This window comes from Mangifera indica, chromosome 7 (genome assembly GCF_011075055.1).
Source record: "Mangifera indica cultivar Alphonso chromosome 7, CATAS_Mindica_2.1, whole genome shotgun sequence".
NCBI classification, from domain to species: Eukaryota; Viridiplantae; Streptophyta; class Magnoliopsida; order Sapindales; family Anacardiaceae; genus Mangifera; species Mangifera indica.
Genome location: NC_058143.1, coordinates 12,457,555 through 12,484,399, shown reverse-complemented (window position 1 = coordinate 12,484,399; position 26,845 = coordinate 12,457,555). Strand labels below are relative to the sequence as shown.

The window sequence follows — 26,845 nt, the reverse complement described above, 5'->3', positions numbered from 1 at the left end:
TTGAGGTTTGTCAATTATAATTACTAAATAAATATAATTGATAAATATGTCACTAAGATGTTATAATATATAATTATACAGTTTGTCGATGGAGCACACGCTGTTGACTTGACCGTAATTCAGGATTCTCTAGTTAAACCTCCTTTCGCATACATAGAGAAGGTAACATAAATCGAATAATGTGTATGTTTTTGTTGAATGAAATAATGAATTAATAGTTTTTTGTAACATGCAGTTGGTTCGTACAACACGTGATCGGATCATCCGGAAGGGTCCACTGGTTCGCACCCCGTATACAAATTCACTCAGAGGGAGGGCGAAACGGTAACTCACGACGATTCCATCCTCTGCGTTAGACCGTGAGGAATCTTTCCTCATATGGTACACCAGAACTGCGGCTTCCGAAACACATGATGTGTACTTCATAGGATCTAAGTCGAAGGACAGCTTCTGGAGGCTTGTTATAGAGTTACGCGAATGGTTGACCGACGATGTGAGTTGTCTATATTATATAATTTAATAAAAAACTAGATATATTTATTAATAACTAACACGTGAACTTGTTTATACCATTTTAGCATGTGGATTCTTTTTTGACTTTATTACGTCGGCAGCAGGACGATTACCAGTCGACTATCTCACAGCATTGGACGACTGCGCACACATTCTTTAGAGGCCATATTGAGATGGCTTGGAAGAGTTGGCAGACCATACCGATTGACGAGTTTGAGTTTTCGAGGCTCTTCACGAGAATGGTTGATGCAAAATACACCCCGAGATTGTTGTACAAACCATGGGGGATGGTCGATCAGATAAAGTTTATATATATTTCTATTACATTCAATTGGTTAACGACAACGATAAGTAACTAAAATGTCTCACTGTTTATAGGTTTTCATCCCTATAAATTTCGAAAACGCACATTGGGTCGTCGGAGTTATAGAATTTCGTGAGTGGTCGATTACTGTATACGATTCAGAGGTTTCATATTCAGGAAATATAGGGACTCTGGAGCAACGCATGCGATCGTACATGACCTTTATTCTCGCGTTATTAGAGGCGACGAGTTTTTGGACAGCTTCTGGGAGGACTCCACGACGTGATCCCGTCACTTTGCATCGAACGTCGGATGTCCCTCAGCAGGGATTGGGCTCCGGTGACTATGGCGTGTTTATGTTACGATTTTTTGAGTGTTTGGCGTTATCATGGAGCTACATTTTTCCTCGAGAGTCATCTATCGCTATGCGTCGACGATTAGCGACGCAGTTGTATTTTCACTGTATCGAGTAGCTCACGGATGTATATTTATCGTTATTCCTATGTTTAGATGTATATATTTATTATATATGCATATGTATATGATATACTTTATTTGTGGTTATATATGGATATGTATCGTATTTGATTTTATTTTTTAAATAATCTTGTAATGAAAAAACAATAAAAACGTATGATTACTCAAACATTTACTCATTTGAAACAATTACAGGAAATAAAGTAATACTAAAATAACTCATACGAAACACTAAATTTATTACATCAAATGACAATACAATTACACGTTTGAAACAGTAATAAAAATACATCGGTTACATAAAACTAAAGTACAACAATGAAAAATCATATAACAAACAAAATTAAGTATAAGCATGTCAAAATCTCGTTCCTTTGCCTTTTATAGATGAACGCTGCGGGGCGAAGCTCGGGACCGGTGCTAGGGATTTACATTGGGTTCGTGTATGCCCCGGTTCATGGCAACGACTGCAAATCCTCGGTGTAACAATTTCTTCTTGCGATGGACGTCGATTTCTGTTGGATGGACGACGACTATCGAGGACGGGGGGCAATATAACTCTGTCTTCTGGTGAGTGTAACCAATCACATTGATTTCCAAGAGGATTGATCGATTCCTGATTTATTGTACGGTAAATGTCGGTGCAGAAGAATGGATGAACTCATGCGTGCACATTCGTGAGTCTCATATGTCGTGCAATGGCAATCGCATGCTTACAAAGAATACGTGAAAGTTGAAATTTTCTACACATGCAAGACATGTCACCAAAGTCCACAATACCCATGAATCCACCAAATCCAACACCCTGATACCGAGTAGGTGTAATTGGTCAAACATCCAGACTTGCAGACTTTGATAGATGATTACTGATCTTATCTTCTGCCCAAGGGGTGAGAAAGTTATGACATTCATCTGTAATTTAAAAAAAATATTAAGAACACATTTGATAATATGATTAATAAAGTGAAAAAAAGTACATGAGACAACTTTTAATTAATATCGAATTGATACTTACTTGCATGGGTTCTCCTCTTGTAAAACCATCGTTGCATGGTACCACGAATAAACTCCAAGAGCATAGTTATAGGTAGGCCCCGTGCATGTCTGACAAGGGCATTAAATGACTCAGCAATATTTGTAGTCATGATGTTGTACCGATGTCCTGGAAAGTATGCTCTACTCTAACGCTCAAATCCGACATCTCGTAGATAAGCTCCAGCTTGGGGGTTCATTGAGTCAAGGGATTGCATCATCGAACCAAATTCAGATTCTGTGTATGATTTTGCGGCTTTCTAATATGCACCCGCAACCTGTAAAATGGTAAAAAATATGAAAACTCAGTATAAGCAAAATGTATGAAAAAGATAAACTGTTATAAATTTAAATATTTATTTACACTATACCTTGGCTTCATTGATACTTGAATGTAGTTTTTCATTGGATCAATACTGCAAGACTCCGTCAAAAGCTCAATAAATCCCTCGAATGTTGTTCCATAAGAGATTTTAATCAATTGTTTGGCTCCTCCAACATATTTCATTGTGTTGTTGCAACCTTGAATTCATTCTCCCTGGTAACAAACCGATGTATAACCATCCATTTTAATTACCAATCATACAACGATAAGTTTTTGAAAATAATTATTTATTTATAATAAAAAAATCAATAATAAATATATAAAACAGTCGTACAATTATTAATAATTTAAAAAAACTCCTCATATTTTTCTAATATTTTATTTATCCCCTTATAATTATTTAACAATTTATATAACACTTTCGTATATTATCTTATATCAAAATGCATCTATATGTTTGTAACGTTCCATTTAAAACGTTTTTATAATATCTATACTTTGAAATAGATATTCAAATTCTATACTTTGAAATACTTTGAAATATTTTAAAATGTCAATAATAAAAAATTTCTTCAGAAATTTGAAAAATACTAATGGATATATCCTAAAACGATAAAATTCAAAAAAACAAAACTGAAATTCGAATTCTAAAAATTGAAATAGCCTAGAATGGTAATAATCGAACAATTCTACGAAAATTTGAAAAATACAAGTTGATATATCCTAAAACGGTGAAATTCAAAAAAACAAAACTTAAATTTGAATCCTAAAAGTTGAAATACCATAGAATGACAACAATTGAAAAATTCTTCAGAAATCTGAAAAATATGAATTGATATATCCTAAAACGATGAAATTCGAAATAACGGAACTGAAATTCGGAATCTAAAAGTTGAAATACCCTAATATGACAACAATCGAAAAATTCTTCAGAAATCTGGAAAATGTGCATTGATATATCCTAAAGCAATGAAACTCGAAAAAACCTATAATTTCAATTATAATGCGCCTACAATGTTTAATATGAAAATGCGCCCTAGTTTTAATAACATTTCATTTGACCCCTCAATTATCTCTTACTTTATTTAACACCCTTGTATGTTATCTTATATCAAAGCAATACCTATCTATTTTTAACATGTTATATAAATCCTGTATATATTGTAAAATATCCAAAACCCCCCATATTTATTTAAAATATCCAAAAACCCCTTATATTTATCTAAAATATTCAAAAAAAAACCTCATACTTATCAAACATTACATTTAACCCCTATATTATGACATAAAAACTGGACTTAATAAATAAAATTAAGTTTTACGCTAAGATTGACATAAATACCTTTTTTTGATTAATAGTATTTTTTCGATTCAAATTTAGAAATACGAACTTCTTTCGTCCGAATGAATCCCTACTAATTGATGTTGAATAAAAATGAAAGTGAGAGTGAGTGTTTGAGTGATATGAGAAGTGTGTGTAAATAAAATGAGTAAGGAGGGTTTATATAGATGAGAGGAAGAGTAATTTTGATTTTTTAGAAAAAGTAATGAAATAAATAACTAAATATCAAAATGCCTTTACAATGTAAAATATCCAAAAATCTCTCATATTTACCCTAAATTCATTTAACCCCATACTTGTCAAACATTGTATTTAACCCCCATATTATGACATAAAAACTAGACTTAACAAATAAAATTAGGTTTTAGGCTAAGATTGGCATAAATACCTTTTTTCGATGAATAGTATTTTTTTCAAATTGAATTTAGAAATACGAACTTCTTCTGTCCGAACGAATCCCTACTAATTGATCTTGAATAAAAATAAAAGTGAGAGTGAGTGTTTGAGTGATATGAAAAGTGTGTGTAAATAAAGTGAGTGAGGAGGGTTTATATAGATGAGGGGAAAGGTAATTTTGATATTTTAGAAAAAGTTTGAAATAAATAAATAAATATCAAAATGCCTTTACAATGTAAAATATTCAAAAACCCTCTATATTTATCTAAAATTACATTTAACCCCATAATGAGTGAGGAGAGTTATATAAATGAGGGGAAAGGTAATTTTGACATTTTAGAAAAAGTTTGAAATAAATAAATAAATATCAAAATGCCTTTACAATGTAAAATATCCAAAAAAAACCCCTATATTTATCTAAAATTACATTTAACCCCCATAATGAGTGAGGAGAGTTATATAAATATGAGGAGAAGGGTAATCTTGGTATTTTAAAAAAAGTCATGGGCATTTTTGCTTAGAAATAGTGAATTTGGGCATTTTGGCTTGGAAATAGTGATTTTGGGCATTTTTGCTTAATGGGAGGGCATTTTGGCCATTTTTTAAAATTTCCCTTTTGCATTTGATAAATACAGAGAATCTACATATTTTTGTGAGTGAACCTATGAAGGAAATTGAAGCCTTAAAGGACAAGAACCCAACACTAAACTTTCAAGTTGAAAACAAAGAACCCATTAAAGCACCAATGAGTTTTCATTTGCCGTAAACCAACGCAGTCTTGTGAGATTAGAAAAGTGAATGAGAAAAAACTCCATTCAGTTTGTTAAAAGAAATACATAGGACTTCTAATGATCAAAGTTCTCCTAAAGAAGATGGAATGACCTGAAATGGAGTTGTAATGCAAATAAAGAGATTGCAGAGTTTTAAACTGCATAAGTTGAGCGGTCACCTGGCCCCAAAGTTGACTGTGACTTAAATCTAATGACCTTAGTCTCTCAATAACACATGTAAAGAGAATATCTAAGGTCTCAAGCGTCTCTTCACTCAATCTAAGAGCTGTCAGATAAATCATTTGCAAGTTGCAAAGTCTTCCTAATGATTTTGGAATATTTCCTTCAAATCTATTAAGGGAAGATCAAGGAGATTGATGTGAGTCAAGTTTCCTAGAGCAATAGAAATTGTACCTTGCAACATATTGCATCTTAGATCTAGTTGCTTAAGATGGTTAAATTGTACAACCAAATTGGTATTGAAGAATTGTAACTGTTGATAGATAAATCGAGAACAACATGAAGTTTTTACAGAGTATGTGGAGCAAATTTTAAGACATAGATATAGTTCATTTATGCCATCGCCTAAATTTAAGGACTAATGCTAGGAATCATACAGGCTTCAGGTTTAAAAAAAAGAAAAAAAGACCATATAATTATCACAGAAGCATATTGGTTTATAACATTCACTAACATATTTCCATTCATTTATAGCCAATTGTAACACTTTATAGAGCTAGCACAAAAAAAATTATAAAAATCCTGTAAATAAATATTTCAAAGATTCATCTAACTTCTATCATGAAATATATGAATAGATATCAATTATAGGATGACTTATTCCTAACATCAAAATCAATTAAATATATATAAAAAATTGAAATGTGTTAAATTAATTGTTTTACCTGGAGTTTTCCTGAAAAGTCTTCAAGCTATAAAAGAAATTCTAAGAGTCTTCAGATCTAGATCATTCCACACATCATCTAAAATTAAGAGTATTTTGATACCCTTAATCAATCTTATAAGATCTATCTCTTCAGATCTAGCTCTTAGAATCCCTTTCAGATCAGGAGTTTCTGATACCTCTACAACAACCTTGAAGAGGTATTCAATGACTTTCCCAAAACCTTCTTCCGAAAAGGTATTCTTCCCCACTCCACCAATGCCGGAAACTCCAACCATGGAGGTATTGACATCTTTCAACGCATAAGAAAGATTTTTCGCCGGAGGTTTTTCGGATTCGAAAGGCCAATAATCTTCAATCAGCTCCTCTGCTTCATCCTTTTTTTTTTTATTTGGTGGTAAGTCAGACGATCGGACCTGGGCGATTTGTGAAGCGGTGAGGGTAAGAGATAAAGAAACTGACTTAGAGGAAGAGTGGAGTTACTGGAGAGAATCAAAATAATATTAAAATGGTCACTATCACGTCACATGCTGGCCATTATTTTAAGTAAACGGTCGCATCGAGCGTGACGATTAATTCTGAAAGCTGGACCGCAATTATCCTATTAATTATATACGATTTTTTTATTCTTCTAAACGAGTTAATAACAATAATAGTTAAAGCTGCCATTTAAATTAGTTTGGGTATTATTTTATTTTTATTTTTTAATTATTTAATTATATAATAATATTTTATTATTTATATATAAAGTTATATATAATAATTATATACATAATACTATTCTAAAATCTTATATATATAAGAGAATAAATAGATCTGATAAAATTTAACATGATTTGACATAACTTGATATACAAAAAATTAGGTTAGAATTATAATTTTTGACATAAAAAATAGTTTGGATTGAGTTATAATTGATCCCAAAATATTCTGGTTGGGTTAAAATTAATACTAAGCTAACCCAAATTAATTTAAACTAATCCGAAATTTTAAATAAAATATTGTACAATATCATAATAGTAAAAAAAATTTGATATCCTTATTTTTTTATTTTACATAAAGAGTTGTAATACACAAAATCTCTATTCATTAATTCAAATCAATAAAGAAATTGATGTTGCATCACTAAACACCAAATTTGCATCATCCAAAGACATTCATTTTAATTTTATAATTCTTTTTGGCAAACTTGTAAAAAATTATTTATAGTTTTTTTTATCTGTGTATTATAAATAGTACTTATTTAAACTTACAATAAAACTACACATATATACTTTTGATATATAATTTTGTTATCTAGATGATGTGTTATTATGTAATTAGATGATGATTGTGATGGTTTTGAAGTTTATGATAAATCCCTGATGTGAAGACTTAGTTTTTAGTGGTAGTGTAATTTGATGATATTGAACAAATGCATATGAATATAAATATATAGATGAACCGGATATGTTTGAGTAGGGTTGGATTCGAGTCGAGCTGAGCGAGCTCGAACTCGACTCGGTTTACATATAGCTGAGCTCGAATTCGAACTTGAGCTCGTGAAAGCTAAGCTTAAACTCTGTTCGAATTCAATTCAGCTCATTTTTCGTTATTAAAACGACATCGTTTTAATACATATTAATCAAAATGATATTGTTTTGTATCAAAATTTTTAATTGAAAATTTTGACGAGTAGCTTGAGTTCGATCAAGCTCTTATAGGGCTGGCTCATTCGAGCTCGAGCTCGAACGGGCTCGGTTCGAGTCTAACCCTATATTTGAGGCATAGGTAGAAAATATGTGAACCTATGAATTAGTTGTGTGTGGATTTTATGATATGTTGTATTCAAGCCTTGCTTTACGCATATTAGGATGATAGAGATTGAATGATTTTATGAATACATGTTAGAAATCAGTTAGGAGTCAAAGTAAATGTGAAACAAACCCGAATCTTATTTCCCATATGTCATCTACAATCATACCAAGGTTAGGTACGACCATAACATGCTTATAGTAGTTTTGTTTTTATGTCATATACGAACAAGTATATGTATGTCTGTATATGTAAATCTCATATCTTTACAGGTGATTGATAGACATAGAAAGGGGGATGTATAACCATACCACTGATAGCATATGCTTGCACACTTAATGAGTGAACAACAAATTACGTTAAATATTCAGAGTTAGTCCTAAATAATAATACAAACCTTTAGAGTACCCAGTAACACCAAACATGGCCGAGAGGGAGATGACATTGAGGGTATGAGCTATATAAGTTAGGAAGAAAGCTCACATGAGCTTGAGTTGGGTTATCATCATATGTTGTTATTTAACTTGCTTTTGTATTTTGTTGGCAAAAATCCGGCCAAATTCTATAAATTAAAATAATTGCAGTAAACATACCTGGATTTCGTGTTCTTCTGTTTCGAATTGAATACGAATTGATGTGTAATTAGTTAATATCTACAACATAGTTTGCCATATACTTTATTTATGGATTTTGTGAAGTTTTAGCATATTTGGGAAAGTAATGTATCTAGTGTTATTGGGAGGAGAAGAAAAAATGTTTGTGTTAATAAAAATAACTACGACAGTTTTGGGACATTTTATATATGTCCGACTCCCTTTAACTGTCTCTTTAACTACTCCTCAACTACCAATGACAATTATGCAATCGGATTGGATTGACTCATTATAAGTGAATCCAAATCTAATAAGAAGAATAAAAAGTAATATTGTCCCCTCTATATTTTCTCTTTTCTCTTTGCTTCAGTTTCTTTTTCTACTCAAATTTCCTTTTGAGCTTTTCTTCTCAGGAGAAGACAGGCGCTTTGTTTTCAATCATCTTGCATCCTTTGAAACCTTAGGAAGATTGTGTCGGTTTGCATGTGTGAATTGAACTTTTTTTTTTGTCCTGTTTATAGCATGAACTAATCAAGTTCTTTCGAAAAGCACTAAACAAGAGCCTAGAAAGGAATTGATCAGAAATAAAACTAAGAAAAAATTAAGAACTCATTACATCTATGTTTATCCATTTTTTCATCAATGAGAATTGTGGTACTGTTGCAAACATAAAATCACCCAAATAATTACCTTAACTGAATCCAATGCTTGAAGTCCACACATTTACAAAATATTACATTGATGATTCTTCAATTTTTTTCCTGATATTATTAATTGCTATAGAATCCTAAACATTAAAGCACCCCAAATTAACTATCTAAAAGTAACCTGCCTTTCATAATTAGCTTAAGCAGCACGCCATCGGTCTCATTTTAACTGATATTTCATCCTTCAAACCAGTGATTTCTGCTAGGGACGAAGCAAGATCGTCTTCCTTTACTGCAGCTGCAGAGGCCACTTGCTCAGACAACAGAATATTTTCTTTTTCAAGCCTCTCTAAGTGAAAGAACTTCTGCCTCTAATGATTTCTTTTTCTGCCCAATTGAGTGTATGTAGAATAAAAAATAACTTAGTATACCAACTGAAATTGCTGAACCTCATGTTTGAGAACTAAAAATACCAAAGGTACCTCAGCCTTGAAGCTTTCGTGAGCGAATTCCATCTGCTTCAGTGCATCTTCATTTAGTTGAGCTATGCTCTGCTACTGCAATTTCAATGTGAACAGTCACATAACACGTATATTCCATAACAGGACAGTGAGCATCTCGTGATTTTGAGACTCACCTGAAGCATATGATCTTTGTTGGCCTGTGCTTCTTCTTTCAATATTTTCAGCTCTTCCTTAGCCCTATGCAAGTCTCCAACCTCCTAAAGCATGTTTGAAAAATGCCAACGCCTAAGAGAGTGTACTGGCCACAAGAGATAGTGTTTATTATAAAGATCATCGACAACATTATTCACTGAGGAAACATCATGTAAAAATGAGCGCTGACCTTAATTGTTGATAGAATAGATCTGCTACCATCACCGACCTCACTAACTTGTGTTGGTAGAATTCTTTTCGTTCTTGCGTTGATTTTGTATCAGAGTTTATCAAATAGTATCAGAGCAGCGATCTAGAGTACGGCTGATGGTACCCGAATCAAGAGCTTCATCGAGAATTAGTACAGTTGGCACAAAAATCAAAGCTTCGCCAACAATGGCTATTGAAGTATTCCATTGATGAGATCAAGAGCTTAATCGGTGGGTTAAGTGTGCAACAGTCGGAGATTGTCACTAAGTAGTAGATGATGGAGGTGACAGGGGAGGGAACTATAGGATAGTTCCCTATAGCTAATTGTCACAATTAATGTTTAATGTAATATTTTGTATTTAATTAATTAAAAAGATATTTATATTATCTATATATTACTAAATAGATAATTTATCTTAAAAATAGTCTAACCATGATGAGGTTGTAGGTGTTCGACGTGTTGGGCATATGATCGTAAAAACCCTATGTGCATATTAGGTGATTGTTTTTGAAATGTTCGTAACTCTAATATTATTACCACGAGATAATAGTGATAGAATTATCATTGTGTTAAACAATCTCATTGAAAGATAACAGTTCTCACTTATCAAAGTTGTTTACTAACAACTTGATACAACACATAGGTGTATATTATAGGCGTGTCCACTAGACTAACCCACCAAAAAAATTTCATATAGATGATTATTTCAGTGTCTATAGAAAATATCCACTTAGCGAACGGAGGTATATGTGATCTTTAGACTTGAGGTCAATGAACCGTTTTGCACAAGGATTGGTATGGTTTGAATTTGCTCTAATTAAAAACAAGCCAAATCTTTTTGCTCAAGTTTGGTTTGAATTGAATCGAATCGACTTTCGAGACCGAACCGGCTCAGATCATATCCAGGCCTACCCAAAATCCAACCACTTTTTTCAGGCAAACAATGGCCCAACAGTAGAAGAATAAGACAGAGTCGTCTAGAAAACTATCTCTAAATGACCACCTTCATCCAGATTTGGAGACTCTTTGTTGTCCAGATCTCTAGAAAATGCTTCATTTAGATGATGCTTTGTCATCTAAATCTGGACGATGAGTGTTATCCACTTAGTCATCCAACGAAGGAGGACAAGAGTCGTCCATCATTGCACCTCACCAATCATCGGTGGCCAGAAGGAGGGGTGAAAAAAAAAAAACTCAAGGATTTGGAGGGAAAAAGGTTACTTTTTAAAAGTTCTGGTATGGGTGAAATATTAATTTTTAAAATCTAAGGAAGAAAATAAGATAAAATTATATATTTTTTAATATTATTATTAAATGATAATTTTATTTGTATATTTAATGATAGTTTAGAAATTGATAGATATTTAAATTTTTCAACTATTACGTATATATTTTCAAATTTTCACTGAAACTTGGGTGGAAAACTGTCCTTTGCCCTTACAGAAAAAGATGAAACATGTCCGATTTAAATGTATTAATTTGTGGTTGTTTTCAAGAGGAGAAAAATATGATAAAAAAGAGACGTGAAGAGATGGACGATTAACATTACATAATATTGTTTTATAGTCCAAAAGAAGTTTAATTGAGAAAAGCTCATTGACCCCCGAATCTTTCAGAAATTATTATTATATTTGGTCTGGTATCGACTACTATTTATGTTAGGTTTGGTGGAGATGCAATCTTCTAATTGAACAAGATACACGTTGATATAAAGGTTTTTTTTTTTTTAATTTTTATTGATAATGATTTGCCATTTTAATGCAAGATAGATAACAATTTTAATTCTCAAAGTGTTAATCTTTCTATGGTGGAAGTCGACATTTGATGACAAATAACACCAAACTCATTCTATTCAAAGTAACACCTCCATTCCAATTTCATTGGGGAATGCATGCACGTACCTTTTACATTTACATTTTAAAAATAAATCATAAAATTATATATACCCATTTTTTATATATAAATATATACACACTTATATATATTATCATATAATTAAGTAATTTTGAATTAAAGATAAAATTATACGAATCATATGATTACATATATAAATGTGTATATATCTGTTTATCTAAAGTAAATATGTACAATATTACTTAAAAATAAATAGGCCAAAAGATTTATTTCCACCCAAGCTTTGATGTAATTGCAAATTCTTATTCGTTAATTTTCAAAAATTTAAAATCTCTTTTATGGGTGGTTGAAATTTCAAAAATTTGTTAATTTTAGGGATAAAATTGTTATTTAACTAATAAATTTAAAAAAATATAAAAATATATATTATTTTTTCCTCTAAATCCTAAAAACTAATAATTTTCCTTAAGAATAAACTTTGAAAAATTACATCCCTCTTAGGGTTGCAATTTTTTAGGGAAAACTTTCCAATTAATGGCTGATTTAAAAAAAATATAAAAATATGTATTATTTCCCCCCTAAACCGAAAAACTTATAATTTTTCCTAAGATTAAACTTTGAAAAATTGCATTCCCCCACTAGGGTTTCAATTTTTTAGGAAAAAATTTCTAACGAGCGAGTGGCTTCTCCGACACTCTCTATCCCTACTAGCGAAATTCCCCCATCTCCGACAACTCCCAACCGATGGCTCTTCCTATCTTAAAAGTCTCAAATAGCCCTATAAATAGTAAATCTTAAAAAAAACCTAAAATTTCACAATATAAGCATATTGATAATACTAAACTCTTCATATTTGTATACACCCCAAAGTTCTAAATCTTTCAAATAGTCCTTTTATTTGAATATACAATACTACTTTGAAAATCAAATCAAACTGATTGGTTCAAGTGATTGAATAGGAAACGGACTCCAAGTCCAGTTTGGTTAACATTAAAAAATGATTTACTTTTTGACTTGGTTAAAGACAATCAAAACTAGTGAATCGGTCAAAACTAGCAGAACCAAGTTTGATCAAAATTTATGATATTTTTAAAAAATGTAATTATTTTTTAGTAATTTAATTATTTTAGATTAGACTAGATGGATTTCTAAATGTCTGTAAGGAAACTATATGTTCAAAAATAAAATTTAAAAAAAGTATTTCATATTAATTGAGATGTCTTATAGAATTATTTTTTTTTTTTTATGTTTAATGAGATAGGGATATTTTTTTATTTGAAATCAAGTGAATAATTGTCTCTCCTTAAAAATAATATATTCTAATCACCATAGATTTGGATATCCTGATTGATTTTGTTTTTTGTAAATTTTTAAGCAAAATTTGTTGGATAATTTGATATTATTTAAAAAATTCATTATAATTTGATAATAAATTAAACTAGTCGATTTTCAATTAAATTATAAATTAGTGAGACAATCAATTCGATCACTGATCTTATTTTAAAAACATTGATATACAATTGACCATAACAATTTTCATTCAATTACTTTATATTATTATCATATTTCTATACATAGCATTTTCTCATTTTGTTTTACCTATAAAAAATACTAAGAAATAAGCTCAATTTTTAATTTAAGTATAATATGATAAAAATGAGAGGTGAGAACATGGACGAGGCTAGATAGTTTAATTGAGAAAAGTTAATTGACATTCAAATCACAGTAAAATTGCTAGATATTAGTATTATTTTTGTGATCTGAATTATCATTTATATGCTTACATGTATGTTTCTTTTTTCTGAATAAAAGATTTTGTCTGTATTAATTAGAAAAATAAATTTAAAATACAGTAATCAGATTCATAATCACTATATCAAATAAATCAAAATTTCATAAATATAATAGATTTTCAACCTCAAATCTTTTTTTTTAATTCTAATATTCTATTAATTTTATTAACTCATCGTGTAAATTTACACGTATGTTGGTGATTGTGGAGATGCAATCCCCTAATATTAATAGACGGAAGTACATCTATTTTTTTTTTTTTTAAATTATTGATAATGATTTGCCATATTAATGCAGGATAACAATTCTAATTCTCAAGTGTTTATTTTTCTAGGGTGGAAGTCGACCTTTGATGACAACCAAAAAGCACCAAACTTATTCTATTCAAATTTCATTAGAGAATGCATTTACTTGACATTATAAAAATAAATAAATCACATCTATGACATAAGCCCATTCAAAGAAATTAACATGAATCACGAAGTTTTATAAACATTAATTTATTTTATTATATTAGAGATTTGTTAATTCATGATGTGATAAGAATATTTAAAAGTATTAAATTTTTTTATAATAAAACAAATAAACTTTGTTTTTTTAGTTGAAACCATTGAATTTTCAGATATTTTTATTAAATAAATAAAATTTATATTTTATCACATAAAAATAAAAAAGTTTGATCTCTCACACTATTAAAAATTAATGACATTGATGTTTATGTTAATCTATAAATGATAATTGAGATAATTCCTAATTGAAATGGTCAAATTTCAACTGATTGAACTTAATTTTCAAATATCAAAAATAATTTTAAAACATGGATACACCATCCATAATTAGGTCATTTTAATAACTCATATAATAACTTTTTAACCTTAACTCATCATTACTCTTACCTAATAAGATCAACTAGATATGTAATTTGATACCTAAAATTTAGTATATATAATTTTAATATTAAATTATAGTGCCGAATTGTAATATTATGAATAAAACAATTAAATATAAAATAATATTGTTCAACTCATAATACCATAAATCGGAATTATAACAATTTTCTCCTTATAACGAGTACACACACTCAAGGGTCTTATATACCAACAAAGACACTCAAAAATTGATTAGTTTGCTATGAGTAATAAGATGTGTACTTATAATAAATATTAATTTAGATATCAAAAATAATGTGTCTATTCAATTAATTGCACAAATTCATACATTATATTAATACATAATTCATACATATACAAGTTATAGAATACTTGAAAAATAAAGAGTTTTAGGATTTCAGAGAAACCTAATGTGTCATAACTGATAAAAAATTCATTTTTAATTAGATCAATTGTCGATCTAGTGAAAAAAATTTTCATTTTTTATATGTTTTCAAAATGACGATAATTTTAATATGTGATTTATCATATGTGCATTGGGAAAGGAAACCTAATTTACATTTATAATAGTTTATTGGGTTCTCCTATCATAAGTTGGATAAACTTAATAGCTCACGTTTGCATTGTCATAACCTAGATTTTATATGTGAAGTGTATCAGACAATCAACAAAAACAATCATGGTATGTCTAAAAAAATTAATTCACTAAACTATATATTCACTTTAGTTTTATTAAATTAAAACAATATCAATGTTTGCCCACATTTAAAAAATTTTGTAATAATATCATCATATAATTTAATGTTGTCTTATCATTTATTTAAAGTTATTTAATCACATGATAATATATTATTATTGGTATTTAAATTAATATTTATTATAAATATACATAGTTTCAATGCTTTGTTATATAATGATTGTAATACTTTTGTTTAATTATACATTTTTTCTAATTTTTATTCGTTGAATTTTATTTTAAATATATAAAAATTAAAGAAATAAAAAATGAAAAAGAGTCTAAAATTTTATTTACAAAGCTTTAATATCCTTTATTTCATTACAATTGTCTCCTCTATTTTATTTTATTCACTCTTTAAGCATATAATTTAATAAATTTAGGATATATACTTTCGTAAAAAAGTATTATGATAAAGTTTTTTTTTTTTATTGTAAATATTATCATCCAAACGAAACGCATGGATGTATCTGTCAATAAAACTTCATAAAATTATATATATAAATAATATACATAATTTTATAAATAAATAATAATATATTTTTATATAATTAAATATTTTTTATCTCTAATTTAAAAATATTTAATTATACGATAATATATGATTATTTATATATAAAATTATATATATAATACTATTTATAAAATTATATATACATATTTTTTAGTATATAATTAGATATGTAGATAATAAATCATCATATAATTAGATTAATTTAAATTAATAATAAAATAATATACAATCATATAATAATAAATTATCTATATATTACACTTTTGTTGTTAACCTCACATGAAAGGTTGAAACCTTGAAGAGAAAATTGTTATTGCCCCATGAGTCACATTTAATTTAATTTTTAAATAGGATATTAATTAAAATGTACATGAAAGTTTCTGCTTAAACCTTTTTAGACAGACTTTGAGTGATTTTACTTTCCAAAAAAATTTAATTTTTATTTTAATAATATCCCTCTCTACTAATTACATCAGATTTCGTATAGTTTTTTGACAACCTTTTTCTTCTAAAGTATACTCTATGTTTGGTAAGTTATAATCCAAAGACTCAAAAATTTATTTAAAAACAGATCAATTTTTGGTGTAATATAAATCGAAATGAAACAATGAACATAAGTGTGAAGAATGGGTGTAAGTGGAGGCAGGTGCGTGCAAGTGCGAAAGAACACAATTTCGGTGCAAAGAGTGTGAGAGATTAAAAATGCATTCGACCCAATATATCCAAAAAACCTAACCAACCTATTCCTATTCCTTACCAAAGCAATACGCCGTCGATTCACATTCAAATAACAGATGTCGGCAAACGCTGCTTGACAATGTCGTCTGAGTCATCTAAGGTATGTCTGATTCCTTTGCATTGTTAAGATTGAATAGGTATTTTATTCCTCGGTTTAGGAATGTTTGAAATGGTTTTTTTTTTCTCGGTTTCAATTATAATGTTGTGTTTGGTTTAGAGTTGTAGGTTTTGATTATAATGTAGTGTATTTTGCCAGGTTTGATTGGGTTGTGTTGTCATTGACAGAGAAGAAAGGTTGATTTTGACTGCACTCATCACACTCTTTCGAACTCTTTTGCACTCACACGCACCCGTGCGCACTCGTACACACCCGTACGCACTCGTCGCACCTTCTCGCACCCACACACACTCATCACACCTCTTCGCGTCCGCATACACTTTCTGCACCTTTTCACAGCCAAACGCACTTGTCGCACTGGCACTCACATAATGGATTATTTTTTGGATGGATTATTTTATTTTGGGTTTAAATGATTTAATGTTAGATATTTTTTGTTTTCAGGGGATTTCTCAAGAAATTCTATGTAATGATCAGCCTAGGGAAAAGACGGTATAATGATGCACATAATTTTATAGATAAGATAAAAGTTTTAAAGTCATATAGAGACAGTTAAGTATATAAGGAGTATTTTTAATTAATTAATGTCTTTGGTACACCCATACAATGGTATTCCAAATCTTTTCCCAAATGATGCTAGAAAAATAGGTAAAGCATTCACAATACAAAGGAAATTACAAAGTTCTTGCAACAGCTATGCAGCATTTACAAACCTTACTAGTCTATACAAAAGGGTATTTTGCTTCAACAAACCTTCATCATCCCCAAATCTTTTTTGCATCTTTTTGGAAAGCAATATTCTTCAATGCTACTCAACTTTTCTGAATCTTTGTATATAAGAAACTGAACTTACCTTTACAGGATTCTGCGACCTCAATAGCATCAAAATTGAGTGTGCCAAGCATCCATCCATGACCATATACAAATTTAAAACTATATGCAGCTTCTAGATATTTCACATACAATCTAAAATCTCTCCATGGTTGAAAAAATAAGCAAAAAGATCATTTTATGAATGCCACAAGATACAGAAAACTTATAGTAAAGCGCCAGCCTACCATAGCGCAACGACAACAGTTTGGAATGACCCACCTAGTCTTTGAAGAAGAAATAATCAATCAAGTGTATTGTTGCCGTCTCATATATGTGTCTTCATGTACAAAAACAGGATCTTCACAGGTTGGCGGCGGGAACTGGGGCTGTCCCATTGCTATGCCACCATCATGAGGACCAGAAGTGTTGCTCCATTGATTACTATTGTTATTCTTCACGGAGTTTAAGTTGAGATAATAAAGTATTCCGAGGGCAACAGTTGCAAGGGCCAGAACAGCACCCCCAGCAAAAACTCCAGGTTTCACGACATAGCAATAGTAACTACCAAAGTACAAACCCTCTTCACCGTTTTGATCATTGAGTGCCGCGCCCGTTAGCAACAAAAGAAAAGCTATAACAAAAGTGATCCTGCATACATTTACAGGTAAAGCATAACCATATCACATACCAAGTATATAATTAAAATAAATCGGAAATAGGCATAAATACTACTGTGAATTCAAGTCTTCCAACTTGTGCAAAGTTTGACAACTTTAGAACACAAAATTAGAGGGTGCAAAACCAACACAATTAAACAATATGATAGTTTCCCATAATGGAAACGACATCATTGTCTAAGAACCAGTATCATCTTGGTTATCAGTTCCAGGAAGATATGATATTAAGTTAAATAAACAGATAGCGTCTTAAGTTAAAAGCCCCTAGTACTGACATTTTGTAACCACAAAAATCAGGATAAGTAGTAATATATCAAGGATTAATGCTATGTATAAGCCATGATTTATATCAGTATGAAATTTTAGTTCAAAGTTGATGTTCTAACTGTTAGGAAAAAGAAATCAAATGAGATTATTCACCAGTAAGGAGGAAACACACAAGAAGATGCTTTAAAGTAGAGAATGGCATAGCCTTGTCAAAAATTAAAGGGACAAATACACATAGAGAAGCATGAATCATACATGTACAACTTAGACGAAGCACTTAACAACTGCAACTCATATTTGCTAATAACTCTATTGATCAATGTGGCTCAGTTTTTGCACTGAATATGAGGTATCTGACTTTACAGTTGAAATAATTTCCATTTATTGGTCATACACATGGCAGGCTTACAGTATAACTTTGGTAGTTTCCTATTGCAACGCAACTTATTAAAGTTCAACAGTCCTAGTTGATGAATGGGGAAAACTAATTCCTGGGTCCAATGTGAACATGAGAATGGTAAATTATCATGAAATTTTCAAACCGAAGTGTGCTGCAATGAAGGAAATTTCAAAACTATTAAAGAAACTAAGGCATAAGTACTTGGATACGATTAGTAGCTCAAGGACAAGAAGTTGTAAACTCAAAGAAGAGGTTACTATGCACATTCTCAAGCAGAGAGTAAGTGGGATATTTACTCTTCAACATCACAATCACACTGCACAAACAGCCAAGAAGATAAAAAGGACATAGAAGAACTTTATATCTGTCCCCAGGCTAAAGAACATATGTGTTTAGTTCTGGAAAAAGAATTATGAGACAACCATATAGTGCTAATCTGTTATCACAATGGCCAAAGTTCAATTTGGAAGGTTCCCTGTGCTTTTATAATACATAAAATGGGATTGGTGTTAAGTGAATAAATCCTACTGTTATACAATAGAAATCTTCTCTCCCTTTATCTCTACCCAATCCTAGATTAACCTATCTTTACAGTCATCTCCTTGTCTCTGCATATTTCTTCCTTTCTCTCTCTCTCTCGTTAATCTGATAAATTATATACTATTGATATGCTAATATTAGTTTCATAAGAAAATCAATTTCAAATAACAAGGATAAAAAAACTAAAAAAATCATGGATACACAAAAAAGGATAAATGGTTTCAACCATTTCACAATTTGGAAGACCCTAGTTCAGATTACACATTGGTATCAAAGAAAAATATGATTCTCTGGAAGGATTTTGATATTTTCTAAGAACCTAAATTGACCTAAAATGACACAAATTTCTTGCAAATTTCTAAAAACTGCAAAGCATGCTCATAGTAAAATCTAAAGTCATGCAAAGAACAATCTAGTCTCAAACAAACCAATCAAAAGTAATCAAAATTGGTGCAACAAGAATATTTATTGAAACTAGTACTAGTCAACAAAGTCATGATTCAGACTATTGAACAAGCAAATGATGCTAAAAGGAAAATAAGTGCACACTGCTAAGACAATAGTCCAATGCTGATAGATGACAGCCAACAATAACCTCATATCCAATAAGGTCAAAAAGAAGTCAAAGAACAAAAGGGGGAAGGAACATAAAGTGAACAATTTGTGAGCTGCTTAATATGGTGAAATTTTTGACAAATTGGTAAATGTAACTCTTGTTTTAAAGTTACTGTTCAACCTCAAAATTTCTGCCAGCAAACGACTTTTAAGAAATCTCAGTAAGCACATCAAAAAACTCATGTCCTATAAATGGGCCAAAACAAAAAATGTAAACAAGAGTTGCCAACAGAGCTAGAGTTACTGCAGTAAAGGGCCAAAAAGTATCTTACGGAAGGAGTGGACTTGTGCAAGAGGGAACAAAAGAGGGTAGAATCTTAGGATCAAATTCAATGGTGGATCAAAGATATAAATAAATAAATGTCATAGATTATATGTTCCATCAATAAGTTTGTGGTTGAGGTTTACCAAGAAACAACGAAGCAGACCAAAGCTATCTTCCAATTAGACTGTGTAAGATCAGGGCTTTGTCTGCAACAAAAACACCCAGTAGCGACACTTATAGTAATTTGGGCTATCAGAAGAGACGCCACTGCAGTTAAACCAAGGCCAAGGGCTGGACTCCTGGGGTATGAACATTGAGAAGAGCCAGTGACATGAACTTCAGAACCCTTCAAAATGAAGAACAGTCAAAACATATTAATATTGAACTAAGCTACAAACAGAATACAAGTCAAGCCTTGGTCTCATGACAAAGGAAAAAAAGGTTTCATGCTGATAAAACATTGAGATCAACAACCACAAAATGATTCAAATATGACAGACAACAAGACTTAGCACTCCTCCAATACTGAAACTGTGATCCTGCTTATGTTGAATCAAGTAATATCAAGATTTCCTCACATTTCTTCTTTGATAAGACCAATCATAGAACTATTGCCACAGCGAAAACTGAGGTAGAGAAGAAATAGTCCGAGATGAAATGAAAGAACTGAGCATTTCTCTAAAACTTCAACATTATAACAGTTCTTATTAGATAAATTAAGGACTGACAGGATGGCCGTCCTCGATCATCTTTGATTATCCCCCACAAAATTAACCATTGTTGCCCCTTAAAAGAATGCAATCGAGCTCAAAATAAAAAGTGAAAGACCATGCTCTCTTAGATGCTGACGGTACATTTTATATTGTATCAGTGAAAGAAAGCAAAGAAAACCTCACAAAGTCAAAACTTTTCTTTTGGGCTGACTTTAGTAGTATATAATAATAAACATAACTGACACAAAAGATTAAACGACTGATATAGTACTTCAAATCAATAGAAGAAAAAATAAATAGTATATTAGAAATATATATATCATAACTAATTAAGAAAAATTAAAAAATCTTTTAAGACATTCTGCAAATGAAGAAGATGGAGATAAAAGAAGCACTGACTGTTGAAAAGGCGGATCAGAGCATAATCAAGAAATTCTTTGATAAACGGAGCAAGCAATAAAGAGATGCATCACAAGAGAGAGTAAAGAATTGCGGTATGCATAGGGGCATTTTAAGGATGTTAAACAAGAAAAGGCCAAAGGACTATTTCCCACCCAAAGTATCCTTCTTTCTCAAGTTCCTACACCTTAATTTTGAAAATCTTATCTACCCACCTATGGATGGTTAAAATTAACGGAACTCTAACCCCTTAAAATTTTATTTCTTTTTCTCCCCCAAAACCCGAAAAACTAACCTTTTCTCCCCATAGGTCAAGTTTTAAAAAATGACATTTCTCCCCCAGGGTTTAGTTTTCAAACTCTGGCTTTATCTCCAGTGCCATTGCCAGCTATGTCTTCCTCCCGACACTTCCTCTCTCTCTGACGATCTCTCTCCTCCTACTTGGATGCTCCTCTTCGTCTCCCTGACTTCATTCTATGCTGATCAGGCGTCACGGTAAAAGGAGAGATATCATAGGAGGGAGAGAAAACTTCGGAAGGGAGAAGCCACCAGCAATGGCACCGAAGATGACACTAGAGTTTAAAAGCTAAACCTTAGAGAGAAAAATGTTATTTTTTAAAACTTGACCTATAGGGGGAAATGGTTAGTTTTTAGGGTTTAGAAAGGAAAATAAAATAAAATTTATGTTTATTTTTAATATTACATATAAAATGACGATTTTGTTTTTAAAACTAATAAACTTAACTATTTATGGATAAATAAATGAGATTTTCAAATTTAAAGAGTGAGAATTTGAGAAAAGAGGACACTTTGGGTGGGAATAAGTCCTTTGGTTTGGCCAACACAAAACAATCAAAACTTGCTTGATTTAATAACTTACCAATCCTACAATCCCATAGTACGCTGCACATAATTCGGATTTTCATACAAAATTGCAATAAGTAGAACTTTCATAATAGTTCCTACCAACATATTCCACATGTTCTTACTTTTTTTTTTTTCTTTTTGCTTGATACTAATGGGACAAGTTAAAAATTAAGGAAGTTGAAAGTCATATTACCTTTTTTTTTTTTTTGGGTTTCTGGCTAGAAAATAATTAACAAACACTTTCTAATTCAAAATCAATCAGTAACCATATTAGTAAAGTGTTTTTTCCCCCTCAGATTCCCTCAAAATTAAAATTTCACCAGCAAATGCTTATTTTTTTTCCATTTCCTACCTTATTATTTATTTCCAAATAAAACAACCAACTAAACAACCAATAAAAAAAAACTTTTCTCTCTCTTTCCCTCGGTATTTTCGGCAACCAAATATGGGTTAGTGATTAAATCATCAAAAGAAGATGAAACAAAAAAGACAAAAAGAAACAACTTAAAACATACCCAGAAGAGGAAAACAAGATCTAAACCACAAAAATGAAAAAAGAACACTTTTTTATTCCTATATTTCATATTTTTTTCTCACCTTAATCCTTGTTGCCTCTGCACCAAAACCAGTAGCAGCTGATAAAAGCCCCAAGAAACCAACAAAACAGCACACAACAAGAACTTTTCTCTCCATTTGTCTCTCACTCTGTCAATGAACGAAAGCCAGAAGCTTTGACATCTACTTCTTGCTAAAATTAGGTCTTATATCAGCAGATGAAACGTAGAGTTTGGCTAAGGTAGCGTTCAGTGTAGGTGTTGCAAATGGGAACTATGATTCCCTGTGCAAGGGCAAATTGGACTTTCACAATGAAAATTTGTGTTGGGTATTGGTTTATAACAAGTAAATTTCTTGAACCTTCTGAGAGGTTATGCTGATTGACCCTTCTTCTTCCTATTAATTATATATATATATATATATATGATAACTCTTTTGACGTATGACGTTTTGTTAAAGAATTATAAGTTTATTTTGTTCTCCTTTTACCTTCACCTCAAGCACCGCATTTCTATTTTGATGGCGTAGGGCTAAATGTTGTTATTTTACTGGAGTATTCTGATGACTTTTTTTATGGCTTCAATAGGACGTTCAACATTGTAAACTCCGTAAGAAGTTTTTGGCTAAAATGTTTGATTGGGTTGGTGGGAATCGTCTTATTTACAGGAAGGGCTAAAATGACTATTTTTCACTTAAGTTTTAATGAGATAGTAAATATATATTCATAGTAGATAAAAAAATCTAAATATTTGTTCTAAGTTTTAATTTATCAAAGTATGCTTACAATTTTTTGATCAGATTTAAAAAATAAAATTGTTATTTATTAATAATATTAAAATAATTAAAATTATATTTTATTTTATCCTTTAGTTTAAAAAATTAATAATTTCTCTCTTAAATTAAGTTTTAAAAAATTTATTTTTTCCCCTATGATACAAAACCTAAAATCTGACTATTTTCTCTGGCCAACAGTGGAAGAATAAGACAAAGTTGTTTAAAGGACTACCTCTAAACATCTATTGTCATCTAGATTTGGAGACTCTTTACTGTCTAGATCTTTGGAAGACACTTTATCACCCTCAATGGATGATGTTTTATTATCTAGATCTAGATGATAAATTTTATCCACTTAGTCATCCAGCAAAAGACGATGAGCATTGTCCATCAATGCACCTTGCGGATCGCTGGTGGCCAAAGGGAGAGGTAAAAAAAAACTCAGAGATTTGGAGAGAAAAAAAGTTACTTTTTAGAAATTTAGGTATAGGTGAAATGTTAATTTTTAAAATCTAAGAGAAAAAATAAAATAAAATTATATATTTTTAATATTATTATTAAATGGTAACTTCACCTTTAGATTTAATGGCAGTTTAGAAATTAGTAGATATTTAAATATTTTAACTGTTATAGATATATTTTAAAATTTCGCTAAAACTTGGGTGGAACATTGTCCTTTGCCCTTACAGAAAAGACGAAACATGTCAAATTTGAATGTATTAATTTGTGGTTGTTTTCAAGAGGATAATTGCCATTTGTAATAAAAAAAGCAAAATAATTAAATAAATAATAGTAATATTATGTGTATAATTTTATATATAAATAATAATTTATTATTACGTAATTAAATAATTAAAAATTAAAAATAATATAATATTTATTTATATAATAACAATTATTATTTATATGTATAATTTTATTAAACAAATAAACCAATTTTACAAAAGATGAAAAATGGGGCTGTGACAGAAGAGTATTATTAAAATAATTAAATTTATTATATTAATATTAAAAATCAACCAACAAAAAGAATTTTTATTTTTTTATTTTTTGTTTTTTACCCTAAAATTTACTAGTTTTCCTTACTGTTAGACAATTTTGATAGAATAATATTATATATATAATTTTTATGTATAAATAATGATATATCATTATATGATGGAATAAAGATATATAACATTACTCATGATTTTAATATATCCTCTTTAGAGATAGATTATATAAAGTTCTAACAATATTTAGAATTATTGATAATTCTGAATATATAAAAATTTTATTTTTACAAGGATTTTTTAATAATGTTTTATCAATTTTAATAATTTAAAATTATTAACGTTTGATATTATTTATTGAATATAAAATTTTACAAAATAAAAATTGAAAAAGGGGTTTGCCAAATTCCTATATTGCCCAATTTGGTGTCAATTATTGATTTATTTTGTAAATAATCTAGAACTTTTTGACTAGTTGATGGTTGAATTTTTAAGAATTAAAAATTCTATTAGCTGTTCCACCAAACCAGATAATACTTTGCTCAAGTTTAATCTTGTGGGTACGTTTCATTTGGTACAATTTTTATCTAAAAAAATAGACTTTTTTTATTTAGAAAAAGAAAAAAAAAATTATTAGTGATTAGGTATATAATTCGTTTATAGTTACATTAAAATTTTAAAAGAGAGCTAATCATTTCTTAATCTTAAATTAACTTGGAATAATCTTATAATGTAATACAAGTCAACTCCATCTTTGAGATTACAAAAAAAAAATCAATAACGCTCCCAAAACTAGCTTAGATAGGAATACATAAATAATATCTTATCATATGATTTGGTGCAAGAAAATGTGAGAGAAGTATTGGAAGGACTTTGAATGGTGTTGAATCCCATATATAAATAGTCATTGAATTGGCCAACAGACATGTTTGATCTATTCTCAAACTTTTCTTTAAAAATTTTGAAAATTTAAATATTCACCCTTTTATTAAATTTTTATATTAAAACCAAGAATAAAATTATTATTTAATAAAAAATTAAAAAACTAAAATTTTATCTTACTTTTTCACCTTAATTTAAAATATTAATAATTTCTTTTTACTAAAAGTTTGAAAGATTATCTTTTTTCTCTGAGATTTTTTTTTGTTTTTCCAATCACTTTCTCTGTTACGACTAATAGTCGACCCTTCTCACTCATCTTCCCAAACCGATCACTCATGAGACACTATCGATGGCCGAAAGACTGGAATTGTCAGACGAAGACAAATCATCTTCATCCGTTTAGACGTCTTCGTTTGAGCGTCATCTTGGCCAGAACATCTTCATCTGAGTGTCTTCATCTCTTGAGTGTTGCCTTCATTCGATGATTCTAGTCTTTTGATTGTTAATTGTTTCTCCTGAGTTGTCGAAATGGGAATATGGGTGAAAAGGGTTGTCTGTCAGGTGAAATGGATAAGGTGATCAAAGAAGAGAAAAAAATCATAAGGAAAAAAGTAATTTTTTAAATTTTAGATTAAAGAAAATTATTAATTTTTTAAACTAAATGAGGGAATGAGACAAATTTTAATATTTTTAATATTTTCTGTTAAATGATAATTCTATCTTTAATTCTAATCAAAAAAATTTTAATATAAAAAAAATATTTAAGTTTTGAAACTTTGTAAGTAAGAATTTTAAATGGTCCAAACCTTGGGGAGGAATAATTTTTTGGCCTATTAGTTTTCTAAACTTACAAAGTTTAGACTTTGTAAGTTTTTAAACTTCGTAAGTAAGAATATGACATCGAACGCCACAAATTATGACTAAATTTCACTTTCTGGAAACAAAAGTGATAACTGAGAAGGAGAAGATGAGAGTGACGTTTTTCAATTAAATACCTTGTCTTATCCATGACACAACTAGGACCGGTAGAACTACAATATCTAATTAGATTATTTTTATTCACATTAGGATCAATATATAAATTTATACATAAATAATAATATATTTATATAATTAAATAATTTTAAATTAAAAATAAATTAATATATAATTATATAATGATATATTATTTTTTATGAATAAATTTATGCACATAATATTATTCAAAAGTAATAAACGGAGTTTTGTTAGGTTTGGTTCACCAAATTTAATGGCATTTCCCCATCCATGGCAGAAACCGGAATTTCATCACTGATTACTAATTAAAAACCAAAATTATCTCCCATTCGCATATTTGTATAAATATATGTGCAGTGTTTTTTTCGATAACCAAAGATCTCTTCTATATTTATTGAACGGATAAATTTAAAATATAATAATCAAACTAACAACTATTATACTAAATTAATTAAGATTCTACAAACATAACAAAAGCTCAAAGT

The 26,845-nt window shown here is 29.9% G+C and overlaps 1 protein-coding gene and 1 long non-coding RNA gene across 2 annotated transcripts; both read right to left on the bottom strand.

The window, feature by feature from the left end:
- Positions 1 to 1,565: 1,565 nt before the first annotated feature.
- Positions 1,566 to 6,619, bottom strand: LOC123220478. Its single transcript, XR_006503051.1, has 4 exons — positions 6,065 to 6,619; positions 2,698 to 2,864; positions 2,310 to 2,604; positions 1,566 to 2,206 (listed from the first exon to the last, which is right to left on the bottom strand). It is a non-coding gene; the product is annotated as an uncharacterized LOC123220478 (long non-coding RNA).
- Positions 6,620 to 17,239: 10,620 nt separating this feature from the next.
- Positions 17,240 to 23,108, bottom strand: LOC123220010. Its single transcript, XM_044641995.1, has 3 exons — positions 22,759 to 23,108; positions 20,326 to 20,528; positions 17,240 to 18,066 (listed from the first exon to the last, which is right to left on the bottom strand). Exons 1-3 carry the CDS (start codon positions 22,852 to 22,854, stop codon positions 17,724 to 17,726), a joined length of 642 nt encoding a protein of 213 aa, XP_044497930.1. The 5' UTR covers positions 22,855 to 23,108; the 3' UTR covers positions 17,240 to 17,723.
- Between the last annotated feature and the right edge of the window lie 3,737 nt (positions 23,109 to 26,845).